At 40.3% G+C, this 17,081-nt stretch overlaps 1 protein-coding gene across 2 annotated transcripts in view; it reads left to right on the forward strand.

The window, feature by feature from the left end:
* WBP1L (WW domain binding protein 1 like) overlaps positions 1-17,081 on the forward strand; it is a 75,651-nt gene that overhangs the window by 37,081 nt on the left and 21,489 nt on the right. The window contains exon 1 of one of the 2 annotated variants that reach the window (XM_020790807.3): positions 7,783-8,030. The exons of the other annotated variant lie outside the window; for it this stretch is intronic. Within the exon in view, the coding sequence (XP_020646466.1) occupies positions 8,004-8,030 (27 nt within the window). The 5' untranslated portion in view covers positions 7,783-8,003. Of the gene's footprint in view, positions 1-7,782; positions 8,031-17,081 lie in introns of those variants that run through there. 2 annotated transcript variants of the gene reach the window in all.

The following is a 17,081-nucleotide window of genomic DNA, read 5'->3' on the forward strand; positions in this document are numbered from 1 at the left end:
ATGTTTTAGATGTCACAATACTTTGTTGGTTTTGCTGCAACAGACTAATATGGATACCTGTGGAACTTTTGCAGAGGTTAATCATAGGAAGAAAGCTTCAGTTGTGCCAGTGAAAGCCTAATTAGAGGACCGAATGGTTTTTGTGTGAGGAAAATGGAGAGAGAAGTTGAGCATGGGACAGAAAAGAGGTGGAGGAAAAGAGAGGAGACAGAAGTGAGAAGCAGAGAGAGAGAAGGCAGATGCAGAAGGGGAAGAAAAATGTTTATCTCCTTGAAATGATAAATAGCCTGAGCAGGCCTACTTCCCTGGGTAGTTTAAGTGCTATTTCTGGTCTTGGTGTTGTAAGACATCCTTCCTCAGTTACCTCTTCGTTCTTCTGCCTCCTTAATCCTGAGAGGTGTTTTATTCCATCCTTCTCCTCCCTGTGCTGTCCACTCTCAAATGAGATTGATCCTTCCTTCCATCTTCCATCTTTTATATTCTTCCTTATCTGCTCCACTTTCTGGCCCTCCCTCCTCTCAGTGTTCATTTAGCATTTTTAAAGTTCCTTCTCAAATGAAATTTTACAAGGCTTCATTTTATCTTGACTTCAATGTATTGCAGTAACTGTGATTGAGCTAGGGTAATTAATTTTTGCTTGTTTTTTGTACCTGTTTGCAAACTTTGCAGAGTAACTATAACTGTAGAGGAACAAATGGTTTGGGATAATCTAGACATCCCCTCTTCCAAGGGGATGTCTAACAGAAAGACAAAGGGAAAAAACACTTGCCAGTAATATCCCCCTCCCCACATACACATACATACAGTATCTCTTATAACAAACATACTTACAAAGTGCCCTCCCTATTTACAGGTCTTCTTACCAGAAGCCTTTCTATTCCTTTTAGCTGCTTTCAAAGGAGAAGCTATGATATCCAGTACAAGCAGCACAAGTTCTATCAGTAAATTCCCACACTTCTTTATGGGTACATCTCATCCTTAACCCCTGAAAGTTCCTGATTTATTAATGTCAGAATTTTTCAACTTTATGTGATTAGTTTTCCCAGGAGCTTTCTTGATCTTATTTCAGTGCTAGCCTGCTTATTGGGATTACTGCTTAAAACAGGTTAAGGTAAAGGTTCACCTTGACAAATTGTCCAGTCGTGTCCAACCCTAGGGGGCGGTGTTCATCCCCTTTCCAAGCCGTAGAGCCAGCATTTGTCCATAGACAGTTTCTGTGGTCACGTGGCCAGCACGCCTAGACACAGAAAGCCGTTACCTTCCCACCGTGGTGGTACCTATTTATCTACTCAGAATGTTTACATCCTTTCAAACTGCTAGGTTGGCAGAAGTTGGGACAAACGACAGGAGCTCACTTCGTCACATGGATTGGAACTGCTGGTCTTTCGACCTTGCAGCCCAGAGGCTTCTGCGGTTTAACCCGCAGCGCCACCCATGTTAAAACAGTGAACCATCTTATTCCAGCTTTATATGCCCCCCTTAGTCTAAAAGAGTGGTGTGGGGTATAAAAGAGTTTACAGTATTTACCTGCCTCCTCAGAAACCAGAGTAACACTGACTTGGACCCTCTTCCAAATGTAGGATTAGATTCACTGAAATCTTCCTTTAAAAAAATTCTAGAAACGAACGAGTTGATAACATTTCTCTCCCTCAGAATCAGCATTTATAACATAAGATCAAGAATAGCTGTTTTTTAAAAATAACTTGAATATTTCTGTTCTGCAAAACAGAAGAAATCCTGTTTTCTATTGTGTTTTCACTTACCTATGTTTTTTCAGTAGATAGGACCCCCGAACATAGGTTTATGAGTACTGGTTTCCTTTCTTTGTATCTTTGGAAAATTTGAGGGAGACAGGCTGTCCTGTGAGCCTACATGCAGGGAAAATATTCATAGTTGGACTTGTTGGAGGCTTATCTCACAGACAAAAACTAGCACAAAGGTTGCGGCTGCTTTAACTTCTTTTAGCAGCATTCTGAAAGAACATGGCAAGAACTATATTCACTCTTTTACTCGTATATTTCAACCTTCTTTGTCCCCAAAAGCCACATGAAGCCCTGGGCCCCAGAATACTCACACTTTTATTTAAAATTTCCCCCCAAAAAACCAAAGTGGTGGTTTGGTAAGTAATTGCCATTCTGAAACTTCCCCCCACCCCCTTTATGTAAAAGGGGCATTCATAGGCAAACTTAAACATTTACACAGGATTGGTCTACAGACCCCTCTAAACCACACAATTCTAATTCTGTGAATCTCTAAAGAAACAGGACCTTTTCTCTTTTGTTAAAAGAAAACGGGCTTTTAACTGTATTAGAAATGTACATCAGGCAGAATGCATATGAAGGCATTGAGACCAAAATCATCTTTGGAAACTTAGTATTAAACTACAGATCCTTGTGTAAATAAATGCTTTTGTGATAAAACACTTTTTGTTGTGACCTAAAATAAAAATTCAAATATTTTCATTACCTTTGTCTTTACAGTAAACCAAGTTTAAATCTTTTAGCAAGCCCCTGGTAATACTGAACATAACATTTTAAAACAGTTGCCATAGATAACATTTAAATTAAAATGCATAGAGAGAGATGCCTTGAAATATGGCCTTGGGAGGAATCTCAGATTCCCAGGACTTTAAAACCTGAGCAACTCTTGTTAAATATTTTCTTAAAAGAGAGAGAGAAAAAATACAGCCTAAACATTAAGAGCTTTTAACACAGAAAACATGCACTAGCATAAGCCTTAGATTTACAGATGGGAAACCATTATAAAGGCAAAGGGGATATACTTACACTTGAAATCGTGGCGCAGTGGTTAAAACGCTGTACTGCAGTCAAAACTGTGCTCACGACCTGGGGTTCAATCCCAGGTAGCCGGCTCAAGGTTGACTCAGCCTTCTATCCTTCCAAGGTCGGTAAAATGAGTACCCAGCTCGCTGGGGGGGGGGCAATGTGTAGCCTGCATAATTAACTTGTAAACCTCCCAGAGAGTGCTTGAAGCGCTATAGGGCGGTATATAAGCAGCACGCTTTGCTTTGATATCAGAAGAACTTCTAAGAGGAAGGATTTTTCTGCAAAAATGTTCCATCTTTTATATATTTCTGGAATCTGTTCTTTCAGCTATTTGTCTGTGATTGGGTACATTGTGTGTGTGGGGAAAACCTCTCAGCTTTTGTGCACATGTAGGCACCCCCTAGAACTACAGATAAACAATAAACAATTTTTTTGGGGGGGGGGAATCAGGAAAAGGTCATATGGTCATTGAAACTATACCAAAGCAAGAACAGGTGATAACTTTATTTGACTATTAAGAATAAAAAAAAAACTTGTTGAGCCCAGGTTAGCTTCTTTTTTTATTTTTTTTATTTATTTATAACTATAACAAAAACAAATCATATACATAAAACATATACACTTACAACACAATAACAGTGTTCCCCACCACCATATACGGGACCTCTTGCCATATTCTTCTTTTTCTTCTTCTTCTCATTCTTCTTCTTCTATTGTCCTCCTCTCCAGAACTGCATAGATTCTTGATTTGGAGCTCTCCCTTTTCCCCTTATTAACACATATTCCAAAAATTTGCCCCATATTACATAAAAATTATTCTTTTTCAACTCTCCCTTCTTCATCTTTAAATTACAAGTTAATTTATCATTTAATGCTATATTCCACATTTCTTTATACCATTCTTCAATTTGTAATTCAGTCTTTAATTTCCACTGTCTAGCAATAATCAATCTAGCTGCTGTTATTAGATTAGTTATCAATTCTTTAATCATTTTGTCATATTCCACGTTCTCATATATTGATAACAAAGCAATCTCAGCCCAGGTTAGCTTCTGAGTTGTAAATGACTGCAGTATGCAAGTTGGTATCAGTCTCCTCCTCAGCTAGCAGTTTGGAATTTATGGCCATCTTTTAAAACAAAGAACACTCAGGCAATCTGGGCCCCTCTCTTCCCCCCTTTCCACCTTTTTGAAGGTTAAAGAGTTTGGTTGTTGTGGGTTTTTCGGGCTCTTTGGCCATGTTCTGAAGGTTGTTCTTCCTAAAGTTTCACCAGGCTCTGTGGCTGGCTTCTTCAGAGGACAGGAGTCAGAACTCTGTCTGTGCTCTGGTGCAGTTTGTTTGGATCCAAAGAGCCCAAAAAACCCACGACAACCATCAGATCCTGGTCGTGAAAGCCTTCAAGAATAAATTAAAGAGTTCCTTTTTAGCTAGGCGAGAGGAAGCCCAGAAGCATGACCTGTCTCCAGCAGAGTTGGGATTAAAAATTTAGTTAAACCACCAGGAACAATCAAATTTAGCCAAATTGAAGCCGAAGAAATAGTTTAGCCTGGTGGATGGTATCTTTAGCATGCAAGTACTTCTTGTTTGGTGTCAAGAGTCTGTGATGTTTGAGAACTCACATTGGTCTTCAGTTGGTGTCCTGATTGGCTATTCTGTGGTATCTTACACAGTTCAGGAAAAATCAGGAAAAGGCTGTATGGGGACTTTTCAATATGAAAACCAGCACTTTGCATCAAGTATAGAAGCAAACTAGGAAACTGATGTTCAAGAAACTCTGGGTCCAAAGCTACATTTGGGAGTGGAAAAATATTGTTACTTGAATTCAGCTGGTTTATAATCTAGTGACACATAAGTGAATAGTTTGAAAACTGTAGGCCATACATCTCATATTTATGCTGCTAATTATGTGTTACGACTCTTTATCTTTATATGGGGTTTTAGCTCCAAAGTCTTCCTTAAAAACATTTTGTTTAAAGTTGGATGCAATGATTTTTTGTTAGCGACCTTAGAATTTAAGGTTTACTGTACCTTATTCTTTGAAGGAGCACTTTAACACTTCAGATTGTACGTGTGAAGTTAACAGATTACTTAGGTAGTCTCTTACTGTGGAGAAGATGTAATCAGAAGTACAGTGGTGCCTCGCATGGTGATCGCTCCGTTTTACGATGAAATTGCTTTGCGATGGACTTTTTGCCATCTCAAGAGCGATCGCTTTGCGATCCGCCCCATGGGGAAAATTCGCTTTGCGATGATCACGGGGAAGTGCTTCCCCGCGATCATCCCAAAGGCCCTGCCGATCAGCTGTGCAAAAATGGGGCCTTTGGAATGATTGCGGGGAAGCGCTTCCCTGCGATCATCCCAAAGGCCCCGCCGATCAGCTGTGCAAAAATGGGGCCTTTGGGATGATTGCGGGGGAGTGCTTCCCTGCGATCATCCCAAAGGCCCCGCCGATCAGCTAAGCTGTGAGGGGTGGAGAGAGAGAGAGCTGAAGCACAGCTGATCGGCGGGGGTTTGCGATGATCGCAGAGGGTCTTTCTCGGCCAGGGTGGTGGCGGTAGTGCCTCAGTCTCCCTGCCGAGGCTGTCAGTCTCCCTGCCAAGGCTGGAGCTGCGAGCGGTGGAGAGAGAGAGAGAGACGAAGCACAGCTGATAGGCGGGGGTTTGCCATCATCGCAAACCCCCGCTGATCAGATGTGCTTCTGCTCTCTCTCTCTCTCCCTTCGCAGCTTTCTCGGCCAGGGTGGTGGCAGCGGTGCCTCAGTCTCCCTGCTGAGGCTGCAGCTGCGAGGGGTGGAGAGAGAGAGAGACGAAGCACAGGTGATCAGGGGGGCCTTTGGGATGATCATGGGGAAGCGCTCCCCCGTGATCATCCCAAAGGCCCCATTTTCGCACAGCTGATTGGCGGGGCCTTTGGGATGATCGCAGGGAAGCGCTCCCCCGCGATCATCCCAAAGGCCCCATTTTCGCACAGCTGATCGGTGGTTCCAAAATGGCCGCCTGCTGTGTTGCCTCGCTTTAGAGGCACCGAAAATGGCAGCCCCTATGGAGGATTTTCACATAAGGTGAGTTTTTAAGCCCAGAGGAACGCATTAAATGCATTTTAATGCGTTTCTATGGGCTTTTAAAAATCGCTTAGTGACGTTTTTTCCTGCACGGATTAACGTCACTAAGCGAGGCACCACTGTATATTTGCTAGCAGATTATCAAAGTGCTATCTGATATGACTAAGGAGAACGTGAAATACAATTATTTCTGAGATTGATATATCATGGGAGATTTTGAAGGCTATCAGCTACTCTACTGAGGTTCACAGTGGGATTAACAGTAGATAGAAAGTAAGACAATGCCTAGAAATACCATATATTGAAAAACTTCCAAATATACTGTACTTCCTTCAGACAAGTTTCAGTGAGACCAGTAGAGTGCTTGCCTGGCTGTGATCCTTGGTCCATTACGTATGCAGGTTTTGCCTTAATGCTGCATTGATGATATTTAAATCGTAGGCACAGTTCTGTGTTCTTGTACCAACAAGTTTTATGACTCAGGCCTTGGTCTCACTGATGAGGTCTATTCCATTTCAGATTGTTGATGGTTCACTATAGCTATACATTTTTATAAACTCCCAGATGTAAGATTTATGTTTGGTACTAGTTGTACTTAGTGTTATGTGTTTCTGAGAACAGTTGTTGCATTTTTTTATGACTGTGCTCTGGTGTTCTGGAATATACATATTCATATGAGGGGTTAGCATGTCTACACAAACTGTTTTGGTAAGGGAATAAAATCTAAACAGGTTGTGAGATGGAAGTGGGAGGCACTTCACATATAATGAACATTTGTAATTAATGTCTGAATTCTCAGATAAAGGCCAAATGAGAAGGTGTGTCTCTGTGTGTACCTGGCCTGTGCTTCTTTGTTTGAAGAACTAGGACATGATTTCCAATCCACAGCTGCCTCAGCTGTAACTTTAATACAACAGCTCTAATGCCGTCTGCATCTTTCCTGAGTTACATCTAAGATGTGACAGGCGAAATCCATTTTGCCAGGAACTTTTGGACTTTACATCTAAGGTTAACTTTCCTGGCAAAATCCATCTTGACATGAACTTTTGGACTTTAAATTATTCACACTGGTACAAGCCTGATGAAATGGTCTTGATTAGAGATGGGGTATTTGTAAATGAATACGAATACTCCCGCACAGCTGGAGTTAACGAGGAGCTGTCACCCTGGGGCCATACTGTCCATTCATATGTCTGTTGGCAACAGCCCCACTCTTCCTTCCAATTGCTCTGGAGCATCCTGTTGGCTAGCCATTCCTGGAAGAAGGATGGAAGATGAGTCTCCCTGACAGGCTGACGAGTGTCTAGCTGACCCGGCTCTCTGGAGCGATTGGAAGGAAGAGTGGGGCTGGTAGCGGTGGACACGTGAGTGGACGGGGCTGGACCCTTGTTAACTCTAGCTGCGCGGGGGTATTCATATTCGTATACAAATATAAATACTTTCATCTCTAGTCTTGATCCACAAAAGCTCACATATTGTATGGAGATTTTTAGTGGTCTATAAAAGTATCTCTTACTCTTCCATTTGTATTTTGTATTGAGCACATGGCTTTCTTTTGTTTATGAACTCTACTTGTTAATGAGCAGGTGCAATAAAAATAATGTAGTATCCTATGTTATTACCATTTGCCTTTATTGAAATTATTTTGGAAGAAAGCACAGAGGTATTCTTAAAAAAATTTTCTTTAGAGATGATTTTAACTTAAAAATTAGATTTCTACAAGCAGACAGCTAAATGACAGAACTGTATTTGGGGAGATGTCTATTAATAAGCAGTAGTTTTTAACTAAATCCCAGAGTTCTGGCGCTCTCTGTTTAGTAACCATTGTGTATTTTCTGCTGTGCTGTAGGCCTCTCTGAGTTGTTAATCAGCAGCTGTCTGTAACTCCCCCTGCCTTGCAGTGCTGCTACTGATGTCACTTCCCTCTTGGAAAACACTACAGCAGCTCTGAGATTGGTCACAGGGAGGAGAAAGAGAGACTGAGTGAGTGCAAGCTGTGTCCTGGGACCCTGTTTACTTAACATTCTCAGCCAGGGAAGTCCTGATTTAAATAGGATTGCGGATGAAGCCTCTCCATATCAAATGAAGAAATGATTATTATGGGGTTTTAGAAATTCCTTTGTTTAAACGCTTACTGTGGATTATAAGAATGCAGAATGCCTTTCCTTTTAGGGCTGCGCCAGGTAACTTGTTTTTGTCTTGTTTGTTTTTACTGGTTAGGGTGGAGAATGTTTGTTATTGCTCTTTTTTAAAACAGCAACTTGTCAAGTTATCCATTCATACCCACACATATCCTGCCTCTCTTTGTTTCTCCATTTTTTTTGTGAGATAGAAGGGACTTCTTTTTCTTCACATCAAACACTTGCATATAGAGAGAATAAACTTACTTTTTAATATAATGAATTGTCACAAAGATTTATCTGCCCTTCCCTGTTCTCTATTCTGTGGGTTTCACTTATAGTTTTCTAACATGGAAATGTGCAATTTAACATTTTCAGTTTTCTTCTAATAAGTTTGGTTTCTGTTTTTGTTTTTGTCTTGACATTGTTCAGCATTAAAGCAAACTCCATAATCTGGAGTTCGAAACATAAGCTGTTGCGGTAAAGTATGTGTATTCTTCTGAATCCTGTTTTCAAAGTTGTTGTTTTTCTTCTGAAGTTTAAAAGTAGTCGTGATTTTATTACTTCAAATATATTCTGGAATGAGGAACAGTAACCACTGACCAAACTGCTCTCTGGAAGGTAGAATAAGACACTTGTACCAAGTCTGAAATGACTCAGGAGCTGTTTGAGCATTTCCTCATTTGTTCTAAGGAGCAAGGTATAGTCATTTGCCATATACCACCTAACATATTAGGATTCAGTGGAAAATAGCAAGTGGTGGTATTTAAACTGAAAACTTAAAGGAACATAATCTGTTTTGCCATTTATGTATTAGCAGTTTCATTTTCAATGAAATGCTAGAAGATAGAACAGTCACCCTTGATTTTTCAAAAAAAATGAATCTATTTTGCCTTGTGTAAAATTATTTTAAAATGGAGCAGGGTGAATTTGATTTAAATCAGATTAATTTAAATTGTGATTTAAATCAATTTGATTTTTAAAAAAATATTGATTTTTATCCACCCTGAAACTGAGGCAAGAACTACCTCTAGTACATTGACCTTCTGCAGTTATGTGCAATACCTAACTTGTAAAAAGCAGAGGAGTTTAACTTCTGGTTATCTATAAAGTTATAACTAAAAGGAAGATCATAGTGTGGTCTCAGTTTTGGTGGAGTGTAAAAAACTGTAGACTGTAAAGTTACATGTTTTAGAATAATTTGAGCTTTGTCAGAAGTTTTGCAATATTTTGATTGCTATTGCATCAGGAACAGATTACCATATGACTTTAGAAATGTTTTAAATGCATGCATATCTCCTTAAAGAAATGTTCACATCTTCTGGACTGCAATTTCTTCATTGCTGTCAGATTCTAGTTTACTGACAAACAAACTCTAGGAGGAGATAACGGAAATTTGAAACCATTTTGCTTACTTACTTTTGTTTTATTTGTTTTTGTGCTTAGTTCCTTTTCGCCTAATATTTGCTCTGGTGTCAGCTCCTGTGGGATATGTAGTCTGTACTTGCAAAGTACTGGGTAAAAGTAAAGTGTTCTTTTAAGGTCATACATGTTCAAGGGGCTTATGCTATGCACCGTTGAGGTCTTAGGACTTGCCTCAGTGCAAAGGTGGTAGGTAAGTGGCCTGTCGAAGCGGTCCTTAGGGAGGCTTGGGTACCACAGTTCCATTTTCCAGTCAGCTTCATTTCTAAAACTAGGTATATTTGTGGTTTGTCTCAATGCAAATCTACATATATTAAAAATAAGAAAGCTTTTGCAATAGCCATGCTCAACATTGAATCAGAACCAGGAATAAAGCAACTATGCCTTGAACTGTCAGAACCCAGCCATAATTACATAAGTTGTACTTAAACACCCTGTTTTGCAGTCTTAAAATATTTTTCATTTGCGAGAAGATTTTTTAAACTGGAAATACACTGCCTTTCTACCAGATATATTGTTCACATTTTCTTGTTTAAGAACTGGGCATCATTAGCAAATGCCTTATTCATTACAGCCTTTTTGAACTGATAGCAATTCCTATCTAGCATAATCAGCTGTATGCAAATCAAATATGATAAATATTTAATACTAAATAAACTGCTAGTTTAGTATTGCTGTATTGAATGTACATATATTTTATGTTCATTTTATGCCTGTAGTTCAGAGGTAAAAATAATAGGAATGTTTTGCCACAAGGAGAGCTGCAGATACTGCTTTGATTTCACTAAAGGAACAGCAGTATATAAATGTAATAAATACATAGGGAGGGAGAGAGAGATTCTGATTACATTTTTGGATGTCTAGTTGTGGTATTATCGGGTTGTCTGAGTGACAGTTTGCCCATGGTAATTATAGTTTTAAAGCAATTGGCAAGATTTCACATCAAGGATGTCACAATATATATTGCAGTTTCATTGATAGTGGGTCCCCATGAGAAATGCAAAACTGCTTACATATTGGCTGCTGCAGAAGTTGTCATTTAGATCCTCAGCTATCACTTGACACAGGAGAGCAACTAGCACTGTTTAAGGAGGAAAAATTATATTTCACTCTTCATTAGTGGTTCTACTGATCAGAGTGCAGAAGTCAGAGTAATCAGCTTTCTAAGAAGAGGCATTTTTATTAGACTTTGCTAAATGCTTAGAACTCCCTTGTGTGTCTATTATCTTCCCCACTCCCACAAAATTGAACGAAGTAGGTCCATGTTTATACAGTATATCTAAATGGAGCTTTGATCTTATATTGCGTTGTAATAGTCATTATTTACTTTTAAAATTAAATGGTGTTAAAATTAAATGGCAGTAAAGCTTGGATTTTGCATCTAACGAGTTTGTTGTAGAATTTCTCTTGTCTAAAGACTGACAACAGTGGCTTAGGCATCTGGCTGTGGAGCCAGAGGTTGGGAGTTTGATTCCCCACTATGCCTCCTTGGCAGGGGCTGGGCTTGATGATCCATAGGGTCACTTCAAGCTCTGCAGTTCTAAGATGATGATGATGAATTTGTGAAGTAGATTTATACTGAAAGAGGTTCTAGAGAATGTACTTCATCAGTCTGTTTTAATTATTACTAAAGTTGCACTTCTGAAATTAATGTGGATGAGCATGTAGCCAGAGAACTCCTGAATAGCAGCATAGTGGTTTAGGTATCTGGCAGTGGCCCAGACGTTGGGAGTTTGATTCCACACTGTGCCTCCCTAACAGAGGCTGAACTCAAAGATCTATAGCAGGGGTGTCAAACACAAGGCCCGCGGGCCAAATCCGGCCCGCCAGACCTCGTCTGATGGCCCGCGGAGCCGCCGCCAGCCTTGCAGCCTCCCCTTTTTTTTTTCAATGAATTTACTCCGTGCCTGCACGGAGTACAGTGGTGCCCCGCACAGCGAGGTTAATCCGTTCCGGATTAACCTTCGCTGTGGGAAACATCGCACTATGGAACACAAAAAGGCATTGGAACGCATTAAACAGCGTTTAATGCGTTCCAATGCCATAGAATACTCACCGTTGTGCGATGTTTCCCAGGGGCCGGCAGCCATTTTCACGCCCTCCCCTCGCACAACGAGGGCACCAAAATGGCTGCCATCAGCTGTCTGGCAGGTCCAAAATGGCCGCCGGAACAACCGAAAGGGGCCGGGGCGCAGCGTTTTCGCGCCCTTGGTAAGCAAGGGGAGCGCGCAAAAACGCTGCCGGAAGCCCCGAAATGGTTGTGCAATAGCTGATTGTCGGGTCACAAAGTGAAGGTTGGTAAGACCTCCAGATACAACCGGCCCTTTGATGGGGACCAAACTGCTGATGCGGCCCCCGATGAATTTGAGTTTGACACCCCTGATCTATAGGGTTCTGTTCAGCCCTGTAGTTCTAAGATGATAATGATAATCACCCAGAATAGACACGTTCTAGATGGGCGGTATATAAATCTAATAAATAAATAAATAAATAACAAAACCATGCTAGTTTTTTTACTGTGCCAACTATGTTAGGGCCACTCTTTAAACCACTTGGGAGCTGAGAATGTCTCTTAGCAAGGTAAGCTTAAAGCTGGAGTGTGCAACTTGTGGACTGGGGGCTACATAGAGCCAGCAAAGTCCAGGTGCTGCACCACAGTCCTGCTAAACCTCTCCAAAACATTAGAACTTGGCAGAAGACATTTGTTAGCTAAAGGTCCCCCTGTTTCCTGTGGGGAACAAGTGTTGGGAAAAATGTTGCTGTGTTCTGAGAGCTCTGGCAACCCTGGGGCTACTGACACTTTGCCCAATTTTGTTAAAAAAAGTGTGTAAAAACTAGAGGTTGCAAGAGAGCTTTTTCATTAAAAATAACAACTGTAAGAGGAATTTGTGGGAGTGGGAGTTTTGTGAACATTTGCACCCTGCAGGGTCTTGGGACTGTTGAGTGTTGCTTCCAAACTTGTGAAGGTTACCCATTCATGGCTCATGGCTTCATCTTCATGCTTCTACAGGGGTTTGGAAGCAATTTGAAGAGTCAGACTTCTCAATTCTTTAAAAAAAAGATCAGCAGAATACATTATGCAGAAAAGAGTCACTCTGAAGCAGGACACAAAGCATAAATGAAAGCTGTGACATTTGGCTGTGCAAGGCAATTTTTTTAACCAAAGAGTTCTGGGAGATTTTAGTTCTCCAGAAGAGCCTGTTGGCATCTAGGGGGAAAAACTGCTACCATGTGGAACAAATGTATTTGGTTCACTCTGTCCTGAAATGAATCTGGAATTTCAAAATTTTAGGCAATGCAATACACCAGTTTTGCTTGGTTAATAATGTTCCATAATGAGCTTATCAGATTATTCCCATTATTGGGCTTTACTTACTGTCATCAGTAGGAAAATTATCAGTTCTTTTTATCATAAATCCTTATTGGTGGCATAAAACAGTAAAATATATTTGGGATCCGAGGCTACATTTTCTGGGGTGATTTTAAAGAGTTCATCACGTATTTGCTTTCAAACGCTTGCAACCATCCAATATGACCACATGTAGTAAAATTTATAAAATTAAGCAAATGTAGCTCCACACAACAAAATGATTGTATCCTGAAAGTAATTTTTGCAAAATAATTCACCATTGAATCTCATGTCTCTTGTGATTATTTTATATGGGAAAGATAATATCCATGTATCATGTTTAGCTTTTTTTTACTTCACAAAATGATCATAGATTTTCATCTAAGAATTGAGATGTTTGGCATGGACAAATCTGTTGAAAACATTGGAGGAAAATGCATTTGAAGTGTGGGTATATTTTCTAAGTCAAGGAAAAGGCATTGTAGAAATAGCATTGTCTCTGAACTGGCAAAGTCTGGTTGGGTGAGGCATTTTGTAGCTTCTTTTTCTTTCTTTTTTAGTATTTACAAGCAAGCATACAAATAAAATATTTGATCTGTGACTGCACTTATGCCTAAATTATAGTAGGTGTAAGAAGGGCACCACTAAGTATGGCTGCTTCCAGGCAGAAAGCTCCTAGACAATCAAATACATTGTCCGAAATCCTGTTGTGCCACTTAAGGCTGATGATGTCATTACATATGGTGATTTTTCAAAAAAATATTTCCAGTTTTCTACCTAAAAGGTCCCAAGGCATGCTTGGGATCCCTATTGTTGTGGGGAAGCCATTGAAGGCCATGGAATGGGGGGGGGGGGATTTTACATTTCCAAAAACCACTGCGAGTGGTTAAATTATTCAGCTAGTGGCTGTGATTTTCAGAAAAAGACATCCCTTCCCCCACCATGTGGCTGCCAATGGCTTCCCCTTGGTGAAAGAATCTCAAGGGAGTATCCGACTCTGGGAAGGGAGCAACGTTCCCTCTAAGGTGTGTGCGCAGAGCTCCGTCGGTGCCACACAGTGGCAGCTGGTGTCAGTGCCTGTTTACTTTTGGGTTTCAGATTAAACCCTGACCCCACTTGCACATGAGGATGAAAATTACTGTAGATGGAACATTGGAGGAGGGGGATCAGAACATTTTAATTTCCAAAAAATTGCCATAGCTGATGATGCCATCAGCCTTCTGTGGCATCATTTCTGGCAACTAGATTTCAGCCATTGTGTAACTGTGCTATCCCTTCCTCTTTAACTGTTTGTTGTGTTAGATGAGACAGAAGAAGCAGTGGGGAGGTTTGCAAGTGAAAGCTGTAAAATTCTGTGATTCAGACAAGATGATTGCAAAGTAAAGGCATCACCTAGAACCACTCTACAGTCAGAAACAGGAATCATTTGCTTTAGGTCCAGAAGGCTAGTCACAAAACAAAGCAAGTTAATTTACATAATCCTGGAAGTGAGAGAAAGTTCAGTGTTGTAACCATTCAGGCACTCATGTTAGTTAAGAATTTCCTTCTTCCAGTTATGAGCTTTCTCTTTTCCCGGCCTAAATTGAATATTTCAACCAGTGGAAATTTGCTGATCTAAGAACATTTGTTTCACCTTCTCAGGAAGTGAGCACCCTGAGCATTCAGAGCTATGTTCTAGTTACTAAAGATTCTCCTTTCCATTTTATGTAATTAGAAGCCTTGTGCTTCAGGTTATGATTCTGAGATCTGAATATGGGAAACTATCATTTGTTTCTATCATAAGTGGTGATTCTACTGTTGTACAGTAGTTAGCATTGTGGTTGCTTTATTCTTAAGAAACCGGGGAGGAGTATTGTTGCTGTTAAATTTGCTGGGAGCCTCTTCCTTAAGAAGAGAAAGGAAAAAAAATATAGCAGTTGAAGTCCCCCCCCCCCCAGAAATTAAAATCTGTGTTTTAGCGTTGGGTTTCCTTTGGAAGAAGCTGTGTTTGGAATGTTTCTCTTATTTTTAAGGTCTTTTATCTGTATTCTCCACCATCATTTCCCATTGCACTGGCCAGTTTTGAAAAATGCTTGTTCATATACTGTTGACAGATGCTCAAGGTTAAGTCTGGACAGTACAGAATATTACTGCCTTCTTCATTGTTCAGGACACTCTTCTTGGATCTTTTAAGAGTAAAAGGGAATATAGCTGACAGCTCACGGGCTGCAGACACGCTGGATACATCTCAATATTGGTGATTGCATTTCATCAGTTATTTGCTACTCTTTCCATTGACATCCAGGATGTCTAGAAAATAGTCTTCCCGTTAGGTGAAAAATTTATTCCTAAGTATGTTTTTGCCAATTTGCTTATCCAGGTTTGCAGAACAATATGATTTACAGAGAAGAGGTAGTTTCAACATAGGCTGAAACCCACATGATTTCTTTGAGCTTGTTATGGATGAAATGGAGGAGTGTCCTGTCAGCAGTGTAAGAAGATGCAGGAGATGTTTCCTCTTTTAGAAACTATCTTAGCACTTTGATGTGGGCACTTTGAAAATGAAGCCAGATGTCTGGCTTTTTGTGGAGAGGTCTAACTCCTACTGGATAGTGGGTGTTGGTGGGAATGTTAATGCTGATGTCTCTAAGACCAAAAATAGATTGCATCTCCTTTAGGAATAACAGACTATGTGACTTTATTTATGTGATCCAAAATCAGGAAGATGATTTCAGAGGAAAATGTGAAATAGTAGGTGAGGTGGATTTTGTACATGGTTAATCCTTTGAGAAAAAACACTTTTAAAAAGCATGTTTTCCTAATGGCCTTTTAAAATGTCACTAGGATTTAAAGACTATTTATATTTCAGCTTTTTTCCCTTTTAATATTGGACATTCTGCAGGATATCTATATTTTACCATTCTAATACTGTCAAAATGCAAACATACTGTTCTGCCTCCTAGTGAGGTGTTCTCACCTACCTTAGACTCATCCATTTATTAGGAAAACCACAATCATCCTCCAATTATTTTACTAAGGTATTTCAAGATTTGCTAAAATAATATATATTTCCAGATTTACTTTATATTTCTGTTATAATCTGCTCTTTCTCTGAGGAGCTCAAATAATACCGTATTTTTCGCTCCATAAGGTGCACTTTACCATAAGATGCACCTCATTTTTAATTGATATTGTCATCCATATTGTGCCCCTTAATTGATACTGCCATCCATATGTGCCCCTTAATGTCACCAGCCAGTAATCCAGCCAGGAATTCCTCTGTATTATGGTATCTGTGTACCTGGACGAGTCTTCTCCCTTCCTCTGCAGTGTTCTCTCTCTCTCTCTCTCTCTCTCTCTCTCTGCTTCTCCACCCTGGCATCTGGCTGGTCATGTGATCCAACTGTCCAGTAAGCGGCGCTGGTCCTACAGGGCTGCTACGGATGCCCTGTAGTACCAGCGCTACTAATGAGTACAGAGTCCAGCCGCGTATGACAGCAGCATGGGCTCGGCGGGGGGTGTCTGTTAAGCCACCACTGTTTTGCCTAGTTCCAGCAGCTTGAGGCAGTGTCCTTCCAGATCACCGTTGTAAAAAAGGTGTAATTATCAGACTGACCACCAGAGGGATTTTTTTTACAGTATTCGCTTCATAAGACACACACCCTTTTCCTCCCACTTTTTTTGGGGGAAGTGCGTCTTATGGAATAAAAAATACAGTATATGGATTCCCCTCCTATTTCCCTTTTAGTCAGGTTAGACTAAAGGAGGGAGGGAATGTGTGCAGTTAACCAAAGTTCTCCCAATGAGTTAAATGACTTAACTGAGCAGGGATTTCAGTCTGCCTCCCCTATCAATCCATTTCTAACATTCTAGCTACCATTCCACACTGATGCTTTGAATATTCCCAAATCGCCATAGAAATGGTGAGAAATATTATTCAAAAATCTCTGGTAGATTTCAGAAGAGACATCAGTGCAATCTTCTGTTGAGAGCTCTGAAGTTGTGATTTATATTTATTTATTTTATGCATATACTGCCCCATTAGTGCAAACACTACTCTGAGTAATTCACAGGTTAAAACCTAAACATCCCACAGAGCCTGTATAGCAGGACATACAACAATATGGTGATTAAGAACAAATAAAAAATCATGCAAAAAAGAAAAGAGAAAGCAAAAAAAAAAAATTAACAGCATCTGGAAGATTCAGTTGATAGTGCCCCAATGCTCTGGAACCACCTGCTGGTTTGTGCTTATAAGGAAATTTGTATAACAGTAGGCTCTGAGCGTACTCTGATCCCCCTCTGTAGCCTTTCTGGCTGGTGGTTGTGAAAAATGTTTCCAAGTCTGAGTCTTTTCGAGCATG

This window comes from Pogona vitticeps, chromosome 3 (genome assembly GCF_051106095.1).
Source record: "Pogona vitticeps strain Pit_001003342236 chromosome 3, PviZW2.1, whole genome shotgun sequence".
Taxonomy (NCBI): domain Eukaryota; kingdom Metazoa; phylum Chordata; class Lepidosauria; order Squamata; family Agamidae; genus Pogona; species Pogona vitticeps.